General features: G+C 37.7%; 1 protein-coding gene across 1 annotated transcript in view; it reads right to left on the minus strand.

The window, feature by feature from the left end:
• Positions 1-11924: 11924 nt before the first annotated feature.
• Positions 11925-24362, minus strand: part of lmo1 (LIM domain only 1) — a 35187-nt gene continuing 22749 nt past the window's right edge. Inside the window, exons 3-4 of the mRNA XM_088413828.1 lie at positions 17159-17284; positions 11925-12694 (exon numbers count right to left, since the gene is read on the minus strand). Of these exons, the coding sequence (XP_088269954.1) occupies positions 12589-12694; positions 17159-17284 (232 nt within the window). The 3' untranslated portion in view covers positions 11925-12588. The remainder of the gene's footprint in view (positions 12695-17158; positions 17285-24362) is intronic.

The raw sequence follows: 24362 nt of genomic DNA on the forward strand, positions 1-24362 counted from the left end.
GTATTGTGCTTCATCAAGGTAGAAATATAAAGACAAAGGTTCACATCAAACAGAGCATCCCACTTTGTGAGCTGCTGAATTTATTAAAACACAGATGGCAGGCTGCCGCAATTAATTCATCATATGTGAGGCGGCCTTCAGTTGCAAGCGAAAAGTATATCAGTGCAACGGAGATAATTTGCCACTAGAATAATTGCTTGGTGTGTCTGTGGACCCCCGCTCATGTACTTCAGTCTCTTTTTTTCAACAACAGTTTTTATTAGATTGACGGAGCATGGCGCACATTGAGCACATCAACCTTTATTAATGCCTGAGACACGTCTTTTTGTTTCACTCAAGAGGCCAAAGAAACCGTGGAAGAGATGAATTTACAATAAATGAAGTTGAACAATACTCGGTTGAAGAAGACCATCTCAAAAAGTGCCCGGTATTTGTTTGCCCCTTTTGTTTGGAATTTTGAATTTACCTTAATTCAAGATACATCACATGCCTACCCTTGGCTATCAAATTAAGTATTCACTTGGCAAATAGATATCATAAATAGCTCAGCTTAGACAGCTTGGAGGTGAGCAATATGGGAAAAAAAATCTACTATTACTATACTGTATCAAATCTGAAATGGATCCAGAAGAACTATGATATAAAATTATCAAAATGTAAACAAAAGAGGCAAAGTAGTCTAGTCTAGTCTTCATCCTTAAATTATTGTTTTCAATCTTAATATACTTTTATGTTGTGTGCCACTCCTCCCGGCTGATGTAAACCACGGTGTGGAACAAACATTTCCTGTTTAGCTGTGTGCGTAGCAATTCAGGCAATTTTCTCTGAAGTCAGGAACTCATTAAATTGCCTGCTTTTTCAGCGAGACCTCAGAAAAGCGTACTCATTCACCTGAGCACAAATAAATTCTGGTCTTTCACAATAACATTAAGTTAGCTTAGTATTTAGCATGGCTTCTCCAGTTTTCCTTCTTTGAAATACTGATTTTGCATTAATTATAAATAAATGAGACTTTGAAACATATAGCGAATTCACCGCCATTCACCGCCGTGATGACTGATTTAGGAGCAAAAGTTGATTGACAGGCAGTAGTAGCCGGTTGAAGCTCCTTGCTAAACTAGCTGCTGTGTTGTCTTATCGCCCATCTACCTATGCATCTTTCCACTTGTGAAGGTAAAGAAAAACAAAAGCGTTTGAAATTTGGTACATCTCTGCCATAACAAACAAGGTATTTTCTAGCAGAGCAGCAAAGCCATTGCTCATAATAATTAACTAAAAGGCTTCAAAATGAGGCAGCAATTGACAACAAAGCGGAACTGTGGTTAACACTTGCGAGCATAACATTTTGCGATAATTTGACTTTCCATCAAGTTACGAGATTTTTTCTTTTTAATCTGGTCTTTAATTCCTTGTTTAAAAAAAAAGAAAAACAACCTACAACGGCTACATAAATAACGTGCAACTTTATTATCTAATGCTTTTTTCCAGTGCCCTTTATTATGGCTTGTTTTCAGGAAGATTCAGTTTGTAAACAGACCAGATCTTTCCTTTATTTTGTTGGGCTGGTCCTTGACTAATGTCAAAGTCAAACAAGTAACCACTTTATCCTGCATGTGTCCTTATTTTGAACTGCTTTTGTGAGGGTTTGCCAGCAAGTAGAGTTTCGGCTGAGATTTCCCCCTCAAATGGAACCATTATTTCATCAACCGCATTAGATAATTGTATTAGGTACTATTGCAGACATTATGCATGTTGCACAGAGAAAAAAAGCACAATGATAATCAAAGGATTTTCCAGTTCCGCTTTGCATTGTGTATTAAACATGATACAAATGTTTTCTGCAAAATTTTTAATTTGAATGAATATGTCAAATTAATAGTAATATGTTTCTCCTTAACATATAACCCCAGTGCTCATTTTACCTCTGGAAACTGTTGGGTCCCCGGGACTTGCAATACTAAAAAACAATGGTCCCAACAGAAATGTTTGGAGTCCCAAAAATTGCGCGCTGAAAAGGACAAAGTAGGTCTAAGGTTCAAACTGCATTAACAAGACATGAGCAAAAACCAACAACAGATATTAACAAATGTCACAGTAAAATTTATTGAAATATTAGATCGTACATGTAGCATTCCTCATCATCTGCCTAATATTGCAACCACTGATATAACTTCTAAGTCCATTTTGGTATAAAAGTCGGCCTTTTACTGTGAATCAAAAATCAATTATGAATTGAATCTATGACTCCAAAATTGGAAAAGAATTGAGAGACAGTCAGATTCCCATCCCTAATTTATTTTTACATATTAATCATCATTCACTCTTTTATTCAGCAAAACATGACTTCTTTTTTGACAACTTTGTCAACCAGGTTTGTTTTGATCTTGCAGGTCATCTATAGATGTGCAAAGAATCATCATACAAAGTCTTTTTTTGCAAGACAGAATAACAAAGGATACAGTCTCTTATTTTTGTTGCATTTTCTAAGTTTTTTTTGGAAAGGAACATGCCTTTTTCCCCCAAAAAAGTGGACAACTGCTACTCTTTTAAGATTGCTATAAATTGTATAGCTTTCGTAGTAAAGAAAAAAATATACAATCAAACACATTTATAAACGTTGAACAAGATACATTCTCATTTCAAATTAAATTGCAGTAACAAAATATCTTGTGAAAAACTGTGGTCCAAATAAAAAAGATATTTCTCTGTACATTTATGACAAACGATATATGAAAATAAACTTTCTTAAGTGAGCAGCTAAATTGTATGTGGGAAGCACGAAATGTGTGTTAAGTGATTTTTTTTTTTTTTTTTTTTTTTTAGCACACCCCTGCAAAAAAGAAAAACATTGCATCCAGTGGAAGCACATTGATTTGAACGTATGTGTCCTTGGCAAAAATGATGTGTCAGGGACGTAGCCAAACAAGAGTGCTGTAACCCTTGGTGAATTTCAGAAATTTTAGATCACACAGAATAATATGCCAACTAATGTAGTGCTCATGGTATCCCACCAGTGGACAGAAGGAAAATAATCAATTTTAACCATACTGGTTCGATTGGATATTTTTGTGAATTTTTAAGTCGAATTGGACTCACTTTGAGCACACAATTCTACCAAGGCCCAACCCTCCAATTTAGTCAATAAACTTTATATCGTTAATCATAAATATAACAACCCCTTTAAAAAAAAAAAGCGGAACATTGTCATCTTTGTACTGCAGACTTGTTTTCTGATTCTTGACTAATTCCTTATCGTTCAGAACAGAAGTGTGTGCCTAAAAAACGACTTGTAGGGTATGGTTCATTGTTGTTTTGACCTCAATACATAGTCAATAAAATCGCAAGATGCCAAGAGCAGCAAAATGGCATCAAGGAAACAGAGATATTAAAAAAAAAATCTCTTATACAATACATGCTCTTTTGAGATCGCATACCAATGTGCTCACCTCACTATTTACACCAACAGAAGAAAATTAATGAAGTTCAATTTTATATTTCATTGGCGACTGCAATAAACATAAAATAAGCTGTAAATAAGCTTTGGAAAAAAAGCTGATTACCAAAGCAATTTATTGCCGAGCTGTGCAGGACTGTGCTAAAGAATCGGAGGGAAGGGGCCCACATTCCAAATCTCCTCTCTCCAGAGCTTTTCTCTTATGGTGTTATTAGCTGGCCTGCTTGCAGAGGGGCCAATCAGATCAATTTAACAGTGCGAATATTGCTGCACAAACAATATCAACCATTATTCAGATAATAATAACCACCTAAGCAAACGCATCCCACAATACTCTGCATCTCCTCTTAATAAACCCAAACAGCCCAAGCAGATACGGTGGAAGCATTGCCTGAGTTTTTTTCGGTCAAAAGAGGATTTTCCCTCATAGATGCAGTGATTCATAAAAGGTCTGCACATACAAAAACCGGCCTGAGAATATGTGGAAGCTGACATACAAACAGGGAGCACCCAGCATCTACCAAATTGCTGTGCGGTTTATTTTCAACCTTCTGGGTGGAATAGATGTAAATGTATTTAACGCATGCAAGATGTTGAATGTGAAATGTGATGGCTCTTTTTTTGTGTCTATGCCAGACTAGTGCAGACAATATGTGGGTGTAGTGGGTAGAACTTCTGTAAATGTTTTTAAAATGCCAGAAAAAAAAAAATTATGGTGACATATTGTCTGTTGAGCAAGCTACTTTGGACCTTCAGACTGAAATATGGGCTGATTTGCAGCCAGTCACTGGAAGAAGTCATGCGATATCACCCATGGCAAAACTACTGGTAACTGCCTTTCCATACATTCGGAGCATTTCAGTGCAAGGGGACAATTTTAGTCATGATCGGATCATTTCTTGTATTGGCAATAAAAAAAAAAAAAGAGGCTATACAGAACATGTCTGTTTAAAACAGTTTGGCCTATATAAGACCCATAAAAGACCCATAAAAGTGTGACTGTGAGTTTCAATGATTTGTCTCTGTGTGCTCTGTGATTGGCTGGCAACCAGTTCAGGGTGTTCCCTGCCTACTGTCCGAAAATAGCTGGGATAGGCACCTGTAAACCAGTGACCATAGTGAGGATAGGCAGCAGTAGAAAATGGATAGATGGATAGTTAAATTCATAGATTTTAAGAAAGATTCAGTTGTGTCAGCCTTGGTTTGGATTGTTTTACATCTTAAATATTGTTCTTGAATATTTTTTTCCTTCTCTAGTCTGTGTGCGAGTGTGTGCGTGTGTGTGTGTGTGTGTGTGTGTGTGGGGGGGGGGGGGGGGGGGGTGTTCCCTGCCCCAATTTCATGGTACCTACCATTCCCAATGCTAACTATCAAAACATTTGTTGAAATGAAAGATTGTGTACAGTTTGACTACTTTCCTTCTTTTTTACATTCATACAAGTCTCCTTGCTAACGCTACAAGGATTCCTCAACTGCGTATTTTGTTACATGAGAATTCCTTTCAGTCCTTCAATAGTTTGCTATGAATGCGCTATGTTGCCTCGTTTGCCTTATTTGATATCAGACATCATTGTTACCACTACATTGACTTTGAAAACATGTCTTTTTTGGATTACATAAATGTTGAACTTTCTAAATTGAGGTCAGTCTTGTATCCTTCACAGTGGTAAACACACAATATGGAAACTATTGTAAGATCTCCCTCCGTCTGTTGTTTTTCCAGTCGAGCTCAAGTGGCAGTCACAGACAGTTTAATGAGGAAACTGACCTGACACAATGGAATCATTTGAGATTTGCGGCAGTTATATGTGCTCAATGTGTCTATGTTTAGAACCTCATGTAGATTTCTGTCAGCATCTGGACATAACATCTTGAACGTAACGATAACCGTGTCATCCAAAGCACGTTTTAAACCTAACATGGTAACATCGTTGTTTCCAACCGACGGAACGGAGCAGTGCTTTCAATTGCATTTTCATGTGCACCAAAATTGGCACCAACAAAAGGGAGGCATTGAGGGATGAGCGAGTTAAAAAGTCTGCATACCGTTTTGGAATATGAATTGAGGCGGCGATGGCACAGGAGAAAGAAAATGCAATGTGGGGAATTTTCACAGTTATATAATGTCAGAGAAGAAAACCAGGCGCTTCTCATTTTGGTCACTTATCCCTCATTGTAAAGGTCTGTATATTTCATTGCTGGTGCAGCAGCTTAGGGGATACATTTCAAAGCAGCAAATAAAAATTGGCTAAACTTCCAAAATTAGCACTTCAAAGTCAAACATGATTTGAAGGGTTGGAAGCAGTGTGACTGTGAAAGTGAGTGTGTGTGCGTGTGCAAGTGCGTGCACGTGTGTGCTAGAGCTGATGTTCAGAGTTCAGCATTAGGCCTTAGAACCAATTTCTGGGCAAATTGGTTTCATTTAATAATGAGATCACAGAGTAAGCAAACCTCTTTCAGGGCAAGTTCATGCATCCATCGCCGGTGATTTCCACTTCATATGCATTGCCTAGCACGGGCTTTTCAGATGCATAATATGCGTCAACCAAGAAGTAAATGCTCGAAATTCATGTTGTTTACCTGTGAGGAAGTCAGTAACAGCCACTCCCTTCTCATTGTTCCCTGACAAAACATCATCAGCAGCAATTCAGATGTTGCTCTATATTTTCCTTTTAGTTGTTTGGTGAAATCAGTGCTAATCAGAGCCACAAGCAACTAATCGCCCTCCACACTTGCTTGCACATTGCTCAGGCAAGCCCATTAGGCATCAATGGAACATCTGTTGCACTTTTAGAGAAGGTGCGAACATGACTTTTTTCAAAAAATGAATCGTCACGTAAATACAGTTTGCAAAATGACATGCATTTTTTTGTTTGCCATTCCAAATGTTTTTTACTGTGAGAAGTGGAGAACACACTGCATACTGAATATGTATGCAAAATATCCACAATATTACTTGGACTCAGAACTTGAGTTTACAACAATCCCAAATTTGAAATACCACTACATCGGTGAGTCATTAATTGAGCGTGCATGACTCTATTCTGTCAAGGAATCAGTGACTCTTAAAGCCTCTGCTCGTTGACGGAGCATTCCTATATTGCGTGTGGCAATATAATTCTGTTGGTGAAGTAATCCCCCTTAAATGAACACTTGAATGGACACTAAATCTCAGCTCCGTGAACCATTCCAAAATATATCACATATTGCATGAGGATGTGCGTGGTGGAGAAGCAAATAAGACTGGCAGGAGCGTATCACTGAGTTTAGCAGTTAGTGGTCCAGATGAAAAAAAAAACAAAAAAACATTACATTGTGTTGCATGAATGGAAATGTTTCATACTTGTTCTGACTTCTGTGAAGGGCTCTGCTGGGGGTAAAACCAAATGAGTTCTGACGACTTACGGTCAAACTCCTCTGCGACAAAACCTGCATGTGCAAAAATACCCTCCAGTGTGAAAAAGGCTTCCATTGAAGCCTTTTCTTCTTTCTTATTTTTCCATACAACGAAAAATTCCCCTGTTGCAAACAGTTTTTCTGCATTTGCCTTGAACTGAAATTCACTGTGGCAAAATCAAGCCTGCAGCTTCCATGGTTTATGCTTGACGTGCTGGCACGCGTTTTGCAGCACTTAATACTTGGTGCGACTCTCCGCTGCAGTCAGATGATATTATCCCATACTCTAGGTGGCAGTAAATGGAGTTCACAGCATACAAACAACATTACTGTATAACAGAGGGAGAGAATCCTAGTATATTCAAATGATCTAAATTCTTTCAAGCGTTTTTTTTAACAGACTCCTCATCTCTCTCCAATGTGGTGCTCGGTAGTAGGTCACAGGAGTCGTTTGTACCGGAGAACTAATAAGCAATAGTTCGTCCGCCATGTTTTCTGTTTGCAAAGAAATTCCGGAAGGTAGGCGTTGTTGAAAATCTGGCGTGTGTGGACTCTGCGCGGAGAGGCGTGATTGTCGAAATAACATTATTTTGACATGTGGAGCCACGCTCCACGGATGCGTTAAGCTTAAACTAAACGTAACACTTGAAGACAGGATACAAGTAATAGGAATGAAAGATGGATGAAGCAATGTGAACGGCATTAGCCAAGAAATTGATGTAAGTATGAAAATGAATGCTTACTGTAGATTTGGCAAATTCTTTCTTTCCTATTTTTCAATGTTGGATGGTTGTGTTTTTAACTTCAGTCAGACTGTAGATTGCAGAACACGGTATTATGTTTACGTTATGTTTACGCAGATTTGTTATAGTGAAAAGTCCCCTGTTGTGAAAAATTTCATGCTGCAAACATGATTTTGTTGTAGAGTTCTACGGTATATCTTTATAGTCAATACTGCACATACAATACATATTGCTTTACTTCCTGCTGCTCGGGAACACACACAAGTCTTTAAAAAAGAAGCAAACTGAAAACTTCAATAGTAGTGAGTTGGTCAGAAGAACTTCAAGTTGCATTCTAGTGACCAAGCCTCCTTTACACTTTTCAAGTTCTAAAAGAAGTTGTAGGTTGAAAAATAAAGATTTTTAGGCAGACAGATGTCTACTTTTCTCTTGTTTGCTGTTCATCCATTCTTTTTCTAAGGAAACTAGTACCTTAAGCCCTTGGTTATGCTACTAGTTTTTCCCCACTTGGGACATGGGGGAACTCAAGCCCATCTATACAGTAAAGATTTAATTTCAATTCGTTTAAATACAAAATTATTTGCTCATGTGGATATTTAAAAAAAGTTCAGAAAGGTTCATATATAGATTCATAAGGACGATTCATATTGGGAAACAAATTACTAGCATTCTGAACCGCCTTACTAGTGAGGAAAAAGAATGCAAAAACATGGACCTGAAACAGAATCTGATGGACATCTAATGGATGGTCCAACAGCTTACCATAGACTGACCTCTGAGAATATTTGATCTTCTTCTTTTTAAAATGCCATGACACATATCCAAACTGAACGACATATGTAAAAACCTGATGCATTTCATACAGTAAGTCTTGCCTGAATTACCATCAATATGAATGAGATTTATAAAAAAATTCAATTGACGCTGAGATGAGAAATGTTTAACCTGTAAATTGACTTTCCTCCTCAACAACAAAATCATACATACAATTAGTAACTACCGATTTGTGTTGTTGATGGGCCCAAAGCCACAGAAAGGTGCCTTGTTATTCTTGGTGCACTCTTTATGAGCGTGCACCACTGACATCTGTCCCCATGTCACCAGGAATGTCTGTCAAGGAAGATTAAACGTCACATGAATCAAGGCCGATAATGAGCAAAAGGGATGGGCCCCTGTGTTTTTTAACACCCCCTGTGTGAAACATACGACACGGGCTCAGCTCATTACGCATCAGCCATAATCCAATCATCAAAAACACAAAGGAGCTTGGTTTTAAAACAAACATTTAAAGTGCAATATTTCTGCAACACAATGAGTGATATATATATTTCACATAACTCTACATGAGTCCCTCACTCGTAAATTTCACATCAGGTCTTTTATTTTTTTTCACATACATGTACATTTTATGTTTTTCCGTGAGTGCAACATATTCTCATGTGAATTGTATAATTTAACAAACCTGGTATGACAAGAGCCAGACTAGTGGTAACTTGAATGTTACTGTGCCTGCACAAGCTTTGTCTGCATGTACAAACCCCAGCAGCGACGCACAAAAAAAATGGTGGTCATACTGTGCTGAAAATGCCACAAAAACACTCGATTTTGCCATAATGTCAAATCTTTGGAACAGTATTGGGGCCACATTGAAAAATAACCACATTAAAACACAATGTTGCTATGTTTAGAGGTAAAGGTCAGAAGACTACAAGATTCAAAATTTTCAAGGATAAAAAGGGCATATGAGAGAAAACATTTTTTCTTCAGATAAAAAGTTTAAACTTTACAAATGGCAAAAACGCCACTGCCATTAAGATGATGCCTACCAAGTTATTGCTGAAATTGTTTAACATCAAGTCAAGCTAAGTCAAATGTATTTATACAACACTCACAATCACAATTGAGTCTCAACGGGCTTCAAAAGTGAAAGTCACAGCTAACGTCACAAATTTACAACGGCATCCCCTGAACCCAATCTCCCAAAAGGTCAAGGAAAAACTCAAAACTCCATCTGGGGAAAATGAAGAAACCTTGAGACGGGACTACAGCTGGGAGGAGCCCCTTTCCAGGCTCAACGGGCTGCAATAGACGCGGAGCGCTAAGATAACACATTGGGCCATATTTAACAACAAGTGTCTGTTGTGAAGATGACATATTGCTGAGAGACGCCTTCGGTTAAGGTCCTCTTCATAATCAGGCCTGGCCATCCATCTTCATAGAAGCGCCTCCGCAGAGATGGCGACCTCAGAACTTGCTCAGCGCTAATCCGCATGGCAGCATTCAATTTATTTATCATGTATCGCTTCACAAATAAGCCAATCATAAGAAAACACCTCTTTTCTTATGAAGTTTTGGAAAGACAACAAACAGGAAACATTTAACTTAGGGTAAATTCATGTGAATTTTCACAAATCCCCAGTTTCTCCCCACATTCACTTCAATTTTCCTTACTTTTATTCTATTAGTGACTTATAATGTCAAATGAAAGAATTAGAAGTTTGCACCAGCTAACTCAAGTGGTTTTTGAATTCCAGCCCTTCAAAGTTTGGTTGCCACACCTCTTTTGAGAAATTGCACATTAAATTTAACACCATATTTGGAAGCCCTCATGGTTTGTTTTCAGGTAGGTACAAACTTCTTAATTGTTATATGTTGGCCGTATTAGAATCCATGCTCAAAATATCATATTTCTACTATTTTTAGAGTTATTAGACCTTCAAAAATGGATTCATGAATGATGCAATACCTGTTTTTTATGACACATTGGGAATATGCATCTTGGAAAGATTTTGTTTTGGTGGGGTTTCAGTTAATCTATTGTTGTTGTTGGGAACTCGACTAAGAGTGTTTCAAGGCACCTGGGCCCCCTACAGGAGGATGTAAATGGCTATAGGACAAAATGACCATTTGGTACCCCCTGTTTTAGGCTCCATAATGTAAATGAGGTTTGTACCCAATAAAAACTTTGGTCATCAACTCCTCCTCTATGCATTAAGCCCTTGCTTATGGTACTAGTTTTACCTATTATTCGAAAAAGCGGGAAAGTAGGCTGACTGTTGTTTTAACAGTCTATTTGTGTGTCTGGCACTAAAACCGACCACATAAATGAATCCAGATCAAAACAAGTACATTGTCAACATGAATGACTTTTTCCCCGGGTCTGTACCTACCAGTACCTTCAAAAAGTAAGACAAAGCCTTCCAAATATGGACCCAAGTTTAGTGTGCAATTCCTGGATCCGAAAAGTGGGCGCGGCACGCGAACTTTGATGGGCCATAACGTGAAAACTGTTATAGTGCTCAAACTTTGGATTCTTTAATTTGGCATCATTTGGCATGAATATAATGGAGGATTTGACATGGCAAGACCCTCATATTTAGACATTATTCCTGTAGTTTCACAAATATTTTCTCAAAATATGAACTTTTTTGCCATATCAACATTATCCTTCTTTGCGAAGTCTTTTTTTTAAATTAAAAATAAATGTGAATTCATAAAGGATTGTGTCCATGAAAGGGTGTGAATTCATTACTGAGAACAGTGTTGCACTGTTTCCTCATTAATTTTTTTCCTCCCAGAAAATGTGTAATCATCCTCATTGCGTGGCTCCTGATTGTTTCCCCCCTGTAAATCAATCCACAAATTGCAATTAAAAATATTCTCTTATGTGGTATAATGGATGTCTTCCTAATCCTTTATTTTAACACCTGCTGGGAGTCTGAATTTTTAATGCATTTCTAATTAATGCTCTTTACACCTTTGATTTATGTGTGAGCAAATTATATTGCTGTTTTGCGACGTGCTGGTAGAATAGAACCACTTGGGCTGAAATGTGACATTTCCAAGCCAGTGCCTGAAATTGACAGAAAAATTATTCAAATAATCAGTATGTTTCGGAAATACTAAATTGACACGTTTTATGAAAAGGATAATAAAAAAATAGAACAAACGAGTTGTTAAAAGCTGTTACAAAAGCTGCTACTTTGAAGACTCAACATACTGTTTTCTGTTTTGACTAACATGTTTTTACCAAATAATTCCATCCATATATCTTCATACTGCCGATGACTTAAGTATCAATCGACAATTCAGAAAATATTTAAACATTATAAAAACCTGGAATAACAGGATGTTTTCTGACACTGCCCAAACGCTTACTTCACACCTCTGCAGTTAACGAGTTAGCTGAACTTAACCTTTTTGTCTCTGTCTAATGCATTTCCTTTTGTATTTTATTTCCAGGCTGATTCATCTTCATTATCAAGTGGCAATTAGTAACACATGAATCACTGAGAGCGGCACAGTTAATTTTTTTCATCACAACAACACAGTTGGGAGAAAGCATTCTTTTATTCCAAATAAAATATTCGTTCATTTTCAACAGTTTAATTCAATCAGTGGTCTGTAAAATGTAACAAAACAGATTTTGTTGCATCATGTTTTCAAGGACTTCAAATATAATTTCTCTTGCAAGGCATTTTTACACCATTGCCGTTTCGGAGACATGATTATATTTCAATCAAGTGATGGGCTCCCTCTCCAACAACTTTGGTTTTGGTACAAGAGGAAAAAAAAAAAAACTCACTATGAACATTTAAGAATCTTTAATTCACACTAGTAATAAAATTGCATTACATTTCATAAAATAAATGTTCCAGTTTATATATACAGAGAAAACAGACTGTACATACCCTCCAATGAACCATTTCTCAAAGAAAACAAACCGGAAACCGATTTCACAAAACATACAAGCAATGTAGTGCTCAGCTAAGCAGGCACAACTGTACATCAACTGCTCAGTGTTGGGGTGAGGGAGAGGGAGAGGGAAAAAAAACAAAAACATTTACAATAGAGTCCTCAGGAACTAATAAAGGGGTCTTAAAAAGTATTGCAGGCAAGCAGACAGACGCTTGTCTTTTTCCAAGTGCAGCAGAACATCCATGGTGTTGTGGAACGCGTGGAGCTGATTGTCGCTGCCACGGCGCGGGGCTCCCACTATTGGACCTGCGACTCGAAGCTCCCGTTCAGCTGACCCTCCTCATAGTCCATTTGACACAAAATCATGTTGTTTTTAAGGAAAAACTTGTCGCCCACGCAAAACCTGTCGACAGAGATAAACACGAGATAATTAGTGCCCACGCGGTGACTAAGTGATATGTGCGTTTGTGTTCGCCAGCGCTAAGCCTTGTGTGTTGAAATGTTCCCTTCACACAATAATCTTTGATTAATTGTGGCTGCCTTGCAACAACATAATATCTCTTTCGTCGTGATGCCAACCGCCATTCACCTACCAAGCCACAGTAACGGGGCTAACAAAATAGTACAGTACGGTATTGGTGTACCACTCGATGCTAACATTACTAAAGCGCTCAAACAAATGTACACAACTATTCCGTTACCATCATTATTAATTGTCAAAGTTACAACCTGACTGACTGTACTGTATATTTACGATTTAAGATTCAGAAAGCTGAGCTGATTTCAACATTGTAGCAGTCATTTGTGCTTTGAAATAAACACACGGGTTCAAATAAACATGAACTTTTTATCCACTTTGGGGGAAACTGGCCACCAAAGTTCTCAAATGCCAAAAAATCAACTGATAATGCTTCAAAATTTGATTTTCAGTAGTTCTCAAAATACTCAAATTAAGTTAAATACAACTGAATTGTTTTTAAGAAACTATCACGCTTGGAGTACCACAGTCAAATGTGACAAATAGCATTAAGCTACAGTACCCTAGACAATACAACAAGTATAAAAGTCGTGCTGTCACAAGATAAAAAACAAAGAGCTGAATTGTCTGTATTTAGTGAAAGTAATTACTCTTTTTAATCCTACAGAAAGAATAATGAAAAACAATCAACGAGTGTTTTTTTGGGGGGGTATATTGTATTATTGTGGCAGATCAAAAATGCATGCACAACAATAAAAACGTAGCATTCGTCAGTGATTTTCTTGAACTGACTTTCACAGAGGCAGATCTAAACATATTTATCTCCTATATTTGAGAATAGTTCCAAAGTCTGCCTTCAAGCACTAGTTTTGACAATCAGGAAGAACGGTGCTGTTTTATTTTTGGATGCTTGCCAAATTAGAAGACTTAAATAGTAGTAATTTAAATAGTTTAGTTCTGGGAAAAAAAAAAAAAAAAAAAAAAAGGTTTGCTATGGCTTGCTAAATTAGCTACGGCTACAGACAAGGTGATGTGCTTCGCATTTATGTATTAGGCTAAATTTGAGCTGCGGTTAGAAAACTCCTTGTTACAAAGAATGCATATACTGTTACTCCAACTTCATCAAAGTTGCTGTTGGGTCATTTTTAAAAGTCAAATTTACCACTCATTATCATTCACACGCGCTTCCATTTTCACGGCTTCCTTCTGCTCCTGAACCTGGCATCGGGTTATGCCAAACACAATGACAGCCAATTAGTATCCATTTTTGGGTGTGATTGACCTTTGTTTTCCAACTCCCAACAACTAAAGCACAGGAGGCAAGCTGCATAAGAACAAATCAAATGAGCACACTGAACACATGAAGTTGCACAACGACACGATTAAAAAAAAAAAAAAAAAACTAAACAAAGGTGTTTCACGATGATTGTAAATATTTGATCGCAATCAATCTGTTGTTTTGACATCTCGTAAAAATCCTGTAAAAAATGGGAGTCCTTGTTTTTCCAAACCACGCTTACATTTGTTTTGAAACATTCACATGGATACACAAATGATACAAAATCTGAGTGTCATTATTTGCACTAACTGTGTAACTCAAGATACCAGATTCACAATAATTCATCATCACTTTACTTAATCACATTAACGGTTACACCATCTCTTTGCATGACAACAGCCAAATCTGATAATGGTGACTACAACAAAGCATGCTGGGAAATGCCTCCAAAACCAATCCCATAACACGGCCCAACAGCTTCCTCCGGGAAAGGTGATGATTACGATGCTCCACTGTATTTTTGGCTGTCATAGACTGTATTTTATTGTATTTTAAGTTGGAGTTGATTCATTTTGAAATATTAAAAATATTTAGTTGTAGTATGACCATTAAATGTTAATCCTGTCCGGCCCCTTACTGTAAGTTTGCTTTAGGTTTTGACATGTAATGTTTCCAATTCCAATTTCCAATTTGACCGGCTACCCTATCAAATTCTAGTTGGCATTGGCAATACCAATCCAATACCCAAACATTGTGCGATTATACATAATGTGTCATCTAAATCTTAAAAAACAAACAGAAATCACAAATTTATAAAGTTAACAGGAAACCAAAGTGATCTTTTTTCAAGCTGAAAGAATATTGAGGTAGCAGCCAGAGAAAACAATGTGGGTGTCTTGACTTGCAATTGCCAGTCGATATTTAATAAAAAAAAAAAAAAAAAGCCACAAGTTTGCCAGTATAAACAATTTAAAATAGTCACATTACAGTGAGAACAAATTAGATTGCAAATAATAATTTGGTATATTCTAAGATAAAATGCTATTTTCCATCCCTCTTTTACAGTATGGAGAATTCTTCTAAAATTGTCTTGGCTCTTCATTGTAATTGCTCTATATAATGTGATGACAACTAGTCTATGAACTTGCAATCTACCTAAAATTCTTAAGAACATTTTAGCAGAGTAAATATAAAATATTTTCCCAATTTTTGATTATCTGCAACAGTTTGTTGAAGCATGTAATTGTTTAGATGCTTTTTTTCTTAATTTGACCATCTCTAAAAGCCTAGATACACCAACGCGACAGACACCGACCCCAAGTGGCTCGACAATTGGCACGAGCAGGACTACCCCTCCATACTATCGACGGTGGTTGTCATTGTTCCTCATAGTTAGAAAAAGCCAATCAGAAAACTCTTTACAGGGACGGGATGCAGAAATGTAAACAATGCATAACACTATCCATTTACCGCACAATAAATTTCCATGCAAAGCAAACTCTCACGCTCTAGATATAATACCATGCAATGCTGATATTCTCATCCCTCACTATTGTGCTTGTTTAAAGGCAGTAAAGGTGAAAAAAAATTAATAAATAAAAAGGGTCAAAATCCTGGATACTTCAGCGATGAAGGTAAGTAGCTTACCAGAACCTTTGTCAAGAGCTTGAATGGCAGAAAACCGCCGACTTCAACGTTTCACCCAGCTTTTCTCTGAGTAGTTCGACAAGTTGAAGGAACTTGTGCGTCCACTCAGAGACGAAACACACATTCCCAAGATTGTATCTCAGCGGACAAATGTCTGACTATGGCTGTTTATCCTCATTCCTCACTTCCTGTTTTTGCTACGAGCGCTGATTTGGCAGTATTCACAGCCAATCAGTGATCAGATGTCACAATGGTCAATTTAACATGTTGAATCCGCTGAAAAGGTCCCTACGCCAGCTCTAACACTAGACATTTTCTCCCGCTGTACCTGGACAATGCTTACCTTCGCCATCAAATGAACTACATTGTCTTCTTTTTTTTCGACCCACAACTCAGTCTCATCTTAACTGCTTCATATTATGTGTTATGTTTCAATCTAACCTGGGGGGTTGCACAAAGTTTGTTGTTGTGTTGCCCCTGCTCCTTACTGACTGTTGCTGAGTGGGGAACTGGTGTATTAGTCTATGTAAAGTAGTTGATTGAATATACAACACATGAAGCTAACGGAGGAAATGTCGTTGTTTTCAACAGACAATGTTTAGTTTTTTGACAATGACTTTCAACTGAGAGTGCCGTTTGAAGCTTCTTATTTGATAAACTGTTCAAAACTGTTCTAAAATGCTGCTTGGGGTGAAGTGAGTTGAATCACTTGCAACTGTGCAGCGCTTGTACCTCACGTCTTTTTGACCTCATGATGTTAAGGGGAGCAAAGCTATAGCAGAACATAGGTTGGCTTTGGTTTCCTGCCATGTCGTTGAAACGGTCATTACTGTGCCAGGTGACACCGTGTGTGCCAAGCGAGAGGAGAGAGAGTACGGTCATAATTCCGTTACAGCAGGTGTTCACTATGGTAACTGAATGTGGCCCGCGCAAGGTTAATGGGCTTGTGCTGTGCAGAAGAACAGGGTCACAGCACCCCTGACAAGCATGCAAAGGACATTCTGCTCCCAGACTGGCGCCATTACCAACAGTATTCTAATGGGAAAAAGCAGTATTTGGATATGTCATATTACTTTGTACAGGCTTTGTGTTCAACCCAATTTGGCGCTTGTTTCGTGACTAAGAAAAGAACCTTTCACACCTGTGCCCATGGAGGGGGCGACACGGCTGCCTCTAAAGAGCTAATGTTGATGCGCCCTCCCAATTAGATTTACAGATCTAGCTGCAAACTGCTGCCAGTGTGTGACAAGAAAAATAATTAGCAGACCATTACAAACACAATGCGGTAACCTTTATTTTTACAACAGACTTTCACTCTAGCGTCCGCGAGTGTGGCCCGCACTAATCAAACCTGACAGGCAACTGTGTTGCACATGAAGAGAGGCTATTTCTGCACCTTGTGATGTTTAAAAGCTATCAGCCGTCTTAACGCTACTTTTTTTTTTTTGATGTCTATTGCTTACCTCTGGTTACAAAGCTGACAGGCAAAACAGTCCAAATGGTAAACATTATCTCTGGCTCTCATCACCATCTCAAAGGCTGGGATCAGTTTACTGCAGGCTGCACAGTTTCCCGTAGTACCAAAGAGCCTGCAAGACAGAGAGCAGACACATAGATTAACCCACCTTTCCTTTACCTTCATACAATATGAGAGCAGAGAAAACATACTGACGGGCAGCGTGAAAAAAGAGAACTTGGAAAATGGGGCAGAATGGCAATATGCTGCATAAAATCCACAAATCTTTTCTGGCGCTCGATGTTGGAGTTAATGAGAGAAACAAACATAGATCTTAATTCTTGCTTAATGATCTAATTAAAATGATCACATGGCTTTAATCGCCTTCAAAGCATACTGTATATCCCTTGCACAATGCAAAAACAAACAAAAACAAGTCTGAGGTAAATCATTTGGGCTGCTCAAATTGTTTTTTCTTCTCCCAAATGAAAAAGAACTAATGTGTCTATCTGCAAGCAAAGCCAGCTGAGTTTATTTATTTATTTATTTATTTATTTTTTGCAAATGTCTTTGTTCTATAATGAAGCTGTGAGTTCAAAAGATTTTTTTTTTTTTTTTTTACTACATCTATGGACAACCTTAGTTCACGTTATATATTTTTTTCTGGACCCTAAACATGTTCTGTTTTTACACTGACTTCTCTAAATAAGAGCAGCTTGTGATTACAGTGTGTTTATGTCCAGCTTTAAGAATATGACTTTCATCTTGTTATGCATGAGTGTACATAATCCCACTCATACGGTCTTTTTTTTTTAAATTTTCTCATTTCTTGTTATATCACACAGTTTCAGTTTCAAATTTTTATACTATACATATACATACTCTGTACAAGTGTCCCACATGAGCAACAATAAAAGCCAAGATTCACACTTTAATGTTTGTCTTCTACACAAAAGCTGTGCTGATCTCAACTCCAACGAGATGCAACAGCAACATCTACATTAATGTGTTAGACATTACAGTTTTTTGACAGACAAGCTGGGCGAGTCTCCCCTTCCGGAACTTCCCATTGAAAAACATACTTGCTGAACGCATATGCATGTCAGTGGCTGAAAATGTTTGCGAATTTGAGTTTCAGTTGACAATCACAAACGCTCATAGCAGTGAATGAGTTCAGTTATTTGTTTCACTTTCTGCAGAACAGGTATCAATGCTTTCAATAACCCAGACATTGCTTTGACTATGCCGGGCAATCGGCTCTAAGCATGGAGTACAGCTTCATCTGTGTAACATTTTTTTTTTTTTTTTTAACTTCTGCTCATCAGTGTTGTTCATGTTGCTATGTTGCTGTTCCTTTTGTTTTTACTTGCCTGAATTTGTTGTTTTTGCCTATTTGAAATAAAAAAAAAAAAGTGCTGTTCATCACTTCCTCTCTTGAGTTGGACTTAACTATTGTACACTATAACCTAAATAAACATATATGAGTAACCTAATTGCTGGATAAGTTATTGTAAGCTATAATTATTTTGTGTCCACTAAGAAAAAATGTCACACATACCTTTCACATATCTGTTTTTATTCACATTTTAAATGAATTTTTATGAGTAATCTATAGGGAAAATGGCCGCTTTATGGCTTTTTGGGAGACAATATTAAATCCACGTAAAAGCTGTCTCCCCAAAATTTGTGGGACTCGGATTGAGGAGTCAGTCACATAGTTAATGTATTTCATTGTCCATGTTGCTTCCATTCAGCTGCAATCACCTCGATAAAGAAAACATCCATTTAGCAGTCCTGCTTCTAATTTCAGGCCACTGGCTCATAGAAGTTACAGGGAAGAAACTAGAGAGAAAGGCTGTTATGTTCACACAGAGGGATTCATAGGGTGCAAAGCAGAAATACTGTGACAACAACTTGGTGTTACAGTCAAATGTTTGCTACATCGTGTGCATCTGCGATGCACAATAGAGTCCGAAAGAGTTTGTCCACTTCCTGTTAAAACATTTTGGACAGACTAGTGTAGATATAGAAAGAAAAATAAAAGTACACTCTACAGCCTTTAGTTGAAAACCATATTGTGCCACACTATGTACTAGATTCATTGTTAATTTAGAGATTAATAAGTAGAGAGATTTCCCTGGCTAAGAAGAGAGACTTATATGCCTCTGAGTGATGTTTCACTGTTTGGTTTGATCAAATATTTAAGGGTTTGATTATGCAATGTTTATTTAGTTTTTGTTGTTTGTGATAGTCCTCTGTGTATGATAGAGTATTTGAAGACTTAGTTATTTGAAGACTTGAAATTGCCTTAAAATTCTTGCTATTTTCCATTAGCGATGTAAGGTATCGAATGTTAGGATACTGGAAAAGATGTTGGATATGTGACATTTTTGGACAAAACCAGGCATATGTCGGGGATGTTACATTTGAGTTATTAATAAAAATAACAATAATTATTGATAAAAAAAACACATATTAGACGAAATATCCATTTTGGGATATATACAAAAACAACATCCTTAGGGTCTCAACTTTACTTTCCCCAGAGGCCAAACGATTCAAATTGCAATCTCACGTCATTCACAAATGAGTTGTATGAATAGACAACAATAGTTAAAAACACCATGATATGACCCTCATCATGACATCATACACTTCACCTCATGGAAGATCATCATGTCATCCGAACAACTGTGTATAATTCAAGTGAAATTCATTTGGGTTCAGGAGTATCCTTCTTTAACAAATCTATTTCTACTTTTCATTTAATGCTTGTATTTGTGGTAGCAAGTTGCGTCACAACATGTTTTGTTTGCATGATGAGCGCGCCCCATGGAGTAAGTGTGCAAAGAGTGTTTCCAACACCAAGGGTCATTTGGAAAAGTCCATACAGTTTCCTAAATTTCCAAATGGCCAGCATACTCCTGGCGGTTTTAGACAACCGATGGAATAAAAAAGCTTTACAATGTGCATTTTGTTCCTTAAAATTGCTCCATCAATACTTGTCAAAAAAACTCAAGTGATTACATATGCCAGGAAAACAGTTTGATAACATCATCATGTCGAGACTTTTTGTGAATAAGTAATCCACACACAAGAAAAAAAATAAAAAAGCTGTGACCTGAATCTATAAAAGAGACCATATGATTAAAAATGCAGTAAGCCGCCTTATTTAAATAGATATTGAGTGAAATATAGACTAAATTCAATGAGGGTAGCGTACATATGGCATGCCCCTCTAAACCTGCATGGTTTGAAATGATGAAGGATCTACTTCATTCCCGCTAAGCAGCCCTGCCTCTCAATTTTATTTGCGACACGCAGGCAAATACTCTGCCCATTTTGTTCTCTCTCCACCAACAAATTGGGAGGCAAAATGTATGAAATTGTGCTGATGTGTCTGCGTGTGCAGTATTTCCACCAGTAAATGATGAGTCCGGGTTATAACATCAGCAGAGGTTCACGGCCCAATTGGGCTTTTTTTTCCCTGCTAAGAGGAGATAAGAGCTGGAGGGATACATTCAAACACATCTACATTTGGGTGAAGCTAAAAAGCTGCAAAAGTTGAAGTGAAAAAATACAAAACACCACTGCTCTCTTGAGTGGAACCTGATGGGAAACTACAGTACGCAACTACGCACAGTAACACTATTACACAATCAACAACAGCCTGTCAGACACATCGCTCCAAGGTGTGGATCTTTGTGGAGACACAAATTAACAATAAATAAGAATTGATCTTTAAAGTGGTCAAATGAACAAATCTTTGTCTTATGAATGCATGGATATGACTCTGATTAAAAATCTATGGGTGACAAATGAGGATTTAGCCTGTGAAGACGATTCTGAAGCTGCGGAAGAAGCTTTGAGTGCAATGACGAGAAGTTACGCAATGTGTTTAGCATTTGCACCGTGTAGTTCCACACCCAGGGCCCTATTTTGATGTTCTGGCGCAGTGTGAGGTCTAAAAGTAAGCCTGGGTGGACTTTTCTCTCTTTTGGTAATTTGCTAGACTTTGCACATGGTGGAATTGGGAGTTATGGGGCCTTTGCGCTGCTGTGCGCCATGGTAGGATGGAACTAGCATTTGCGTTGGGAATCAGCACTGTGGATGGACTGTGGATTGTTGACTACTAACAAGGTATGGGGAATCCTGGCCCTAAGAATTTAAATAGGGTATATTTAATATTAGAAATGATACTATCATCATGCTGTAGAGTAAAATATCAGTGTACAAACTATTGAACACCCGAATAAAAATAATTTAGAAATCTGTGCAATATCACAACGAGTGTTATTATTGTAAAGGCTGATTTTGCTTTTGTACGGGATGTCATGAGAATGTACTCATCAAACTAATGTTGTAGTACAGTGAGTCCACACAATGATTAGTGATACCAGACATCTCCATTCAACTAATTTTTTAAATAATAATTAATAATAATTGTTCTGAAGTATTCTGTTTCATCTTTAAGTTTGTTTCTAAAGAAAACAGGGGGCTTTAGTTATGTAATCATTATTTAATCAAAAAATATGCAGAATTATTTATGCAAAATCCCAGACTGTGTCACTCACTTACTGTATGTGTGGTCTAAATCTTAGACACTGTCCCTTTAAGAATGGGGTTGAAGGTCAGCCTGTTTTGCAAGGGCAAAACCCAGTAGAAGTAAGTACTACCCTGTTGGATTTAAAGTCGGATGCCTCAGACAATGGGCTAACGACTGTAAAGTAGTCTAGTGTGGTACCAGTTAGACTTTGATTGGTGTGCTGATGTATGGTAGAATCAGAATCAGAGAACGTCTGCTCTCCATCCTCTGTTATTGTCAAACTTCACTGAGTCTTTAGTGAAAGGGGTGCCGCCTTTAGTTTGTTCAGCCTGCTACTTTGCCAATCTGAAAAGCTTTCTCAGCTCCCACAATGTCCCTGTGCATTGCCTCCTTTTAAGACTGACTGCAGCGCTTCATGTTTTGTACCTCTTTGATACTTCCTAGTGTAAATATCTTTTGTCGGATTAAAATTGCATCAACAGTTTTACTTGAACTGCCTTAGGGGAAAAAAAAAAAAAAAAAAAATATATATATATATATATATATATATATATATATATATATATATATATATATATATATATAAATAATTATTGTTGTTATTATTATTTTATTTTTATTTTTTTAACTCAAGTTTCACTATGTACTATATACAAGACTGCCATCAGGACTTGACAACATTTGAAAAGACAGACACTCCCAGATGGAGCTATCATCATCATCATCATCATCATCATCATCATCATCATCATCACCACCACCAGTTTGTGTATAAATTCTACTATTCATTATCTTGGAAACATTTTCCACTTTCAGTTAATTATGCCACCAGTTTGATAAGTGGGTGACTATTATGTCCTCTCTTATATATGAAACAGGAGATTAAATTAATTCAGTGCAGATGATCAAATCACAACTAGATTGTCAAGCCTCTGGTGGAGTCATATGATACAGAGCCCTTGACATAAATGAAACACCTAATTAATATGTTATTATCCTTTTGTGATAACCGTGGGGGCTAAAAAGAAGATATTGTATTTGTGAACTTTTTGTAGTGCAATCATTTGGAGGGGACTGGGGAACAGTGGCACAGATGTGCGTATGTGTGTGTTGAAGACTCAGGAATGCGTGAGCGCATTCAATAAGCTGCTAATGCCACTGAAGGACAATCACAGATGGAGCTCCTATAATAATTAATGGGAGCATGGCAGGGTTCCAAATCCTGGGAAATAACCAAAGTGTGTTTGATCCACCCGCTTGTTTTTAATGTAGTGCAGAAGGCTAATTCAGTGCACAGATTTAGCTTCATTACTGCAGGTGAGGGACGCCTTCATCTTAGTTCACACAACAGGAAGCAAAGAGGAAGACGGGCGACATCAACACAAGCGGCACTACGCACAAGGCAAGGTTTTTTTCCGAGCAGTTAGTCAAGCAGCTCTGGCCATTAAGGGTTTTTCATTGCGAAGACCGGTCCACTCCACTGTCTTTTCAAAAATCCATGATTCGCTATTAAGGATTCGTGATTTTATTCGTCGGTCTCCATCTTTGACCTCGACATCTCTCGCGTCGAATGCGTGTGAAAGGGGTTCAATTTTCCTCGCGGAGTCCTTTCAGCTGATATATTTTTACACGTCAAACTCTGCGCTTCATAATTCTTGCCTTCACTTGTTCATTTTCCCATTCAATATTACCTCGTATGTACAGTACCATCTGTCCCTTCTGGGGGCAACATGGGGGTCTTAGTGGAGCTTTCTCTGCATCTTAAAAGCATTAACTGAGGGTGGGACCTGATGGATGGTCATGGTCTATCTTAACGTAAAATCACTAAGCGCCTCTGGAGTGGGCTGTGGCTTTCCTGTGGGTCAGGAAAAAAGCTGTGATGCAAGCAGACTGTCACCAAGGTCCTAAGTGAGCTACGGTGGATGTAATAAAGTCTATACACCCCTGTCCAAATGTGTTTCCCAAAAAATGAGACCAAGATAAATCATTCAAAAACATTTTTCCCCCCACAGTTAATGTGACATAACCCTTACAACACACATCGATTTTAAAGATTTTTTTACTTATTTTTTTTAATAGAGAGGAGATGTAAAAAATAAACAAGTGAAAGTATGCAGTAGCACACCCTTTTGTAACTGAGCGGTGATGTTAAATGGGAATTGCACATACATGCTAAGCCCCTCTGTTTAACACCAACATTTTCCAGAAATGTTTGTTTTCTAGAAAAGCCTAACTGCAAACTTATGCTATTTGGAACTGTTCATTTGTTCTCCTAGAAACAAAACCTGATGCTCGCACCCCCATACTGATTTCCTTTTGATGATGAGCAGAAGGGGTGGGGAATCTATGACCGACTCATGATTCCATTTGCAACCAGTTCATGGTGTACCTCGCCTAATGCCCAAAGACAGTTGAGTTGGCCCCAGCACACCTGCAGCCCTCGTGAGATTAAGCGGTTGGGATAATGGATGATTCAAATTGCTTCAGATTTTTGGGTATATGATTCAATTCAGATTCAATTATTGATTCAAAACAATTTTGACTTGTAAAAAAGTGCAGTTTTTCACAAAAATTGCATGTGTACCACAACTGCTTCTCTATTCTTTATCTTATCTATTATCTAGCTTCTTTATTCAGACACACCAACCACTTGAATGGAAGAGAG

The sequence above is a fragment of the Hippichthys cyanospilos genome, chromosome 4 (genome assembly GCF_059441005.1).
Source record: "Hippichthys cyanospilos isolate Australia breed blue-spotted pipefish chromosome 4, RoL_Hcya_1.0, whole genome shotgun sequence".
NCBI lineage: Eukaryota > Metazoa > Chordata > Actinopteri > Syngnathiformes > Syngnathidae > Hippichthys > Hippichthys cyanospilos.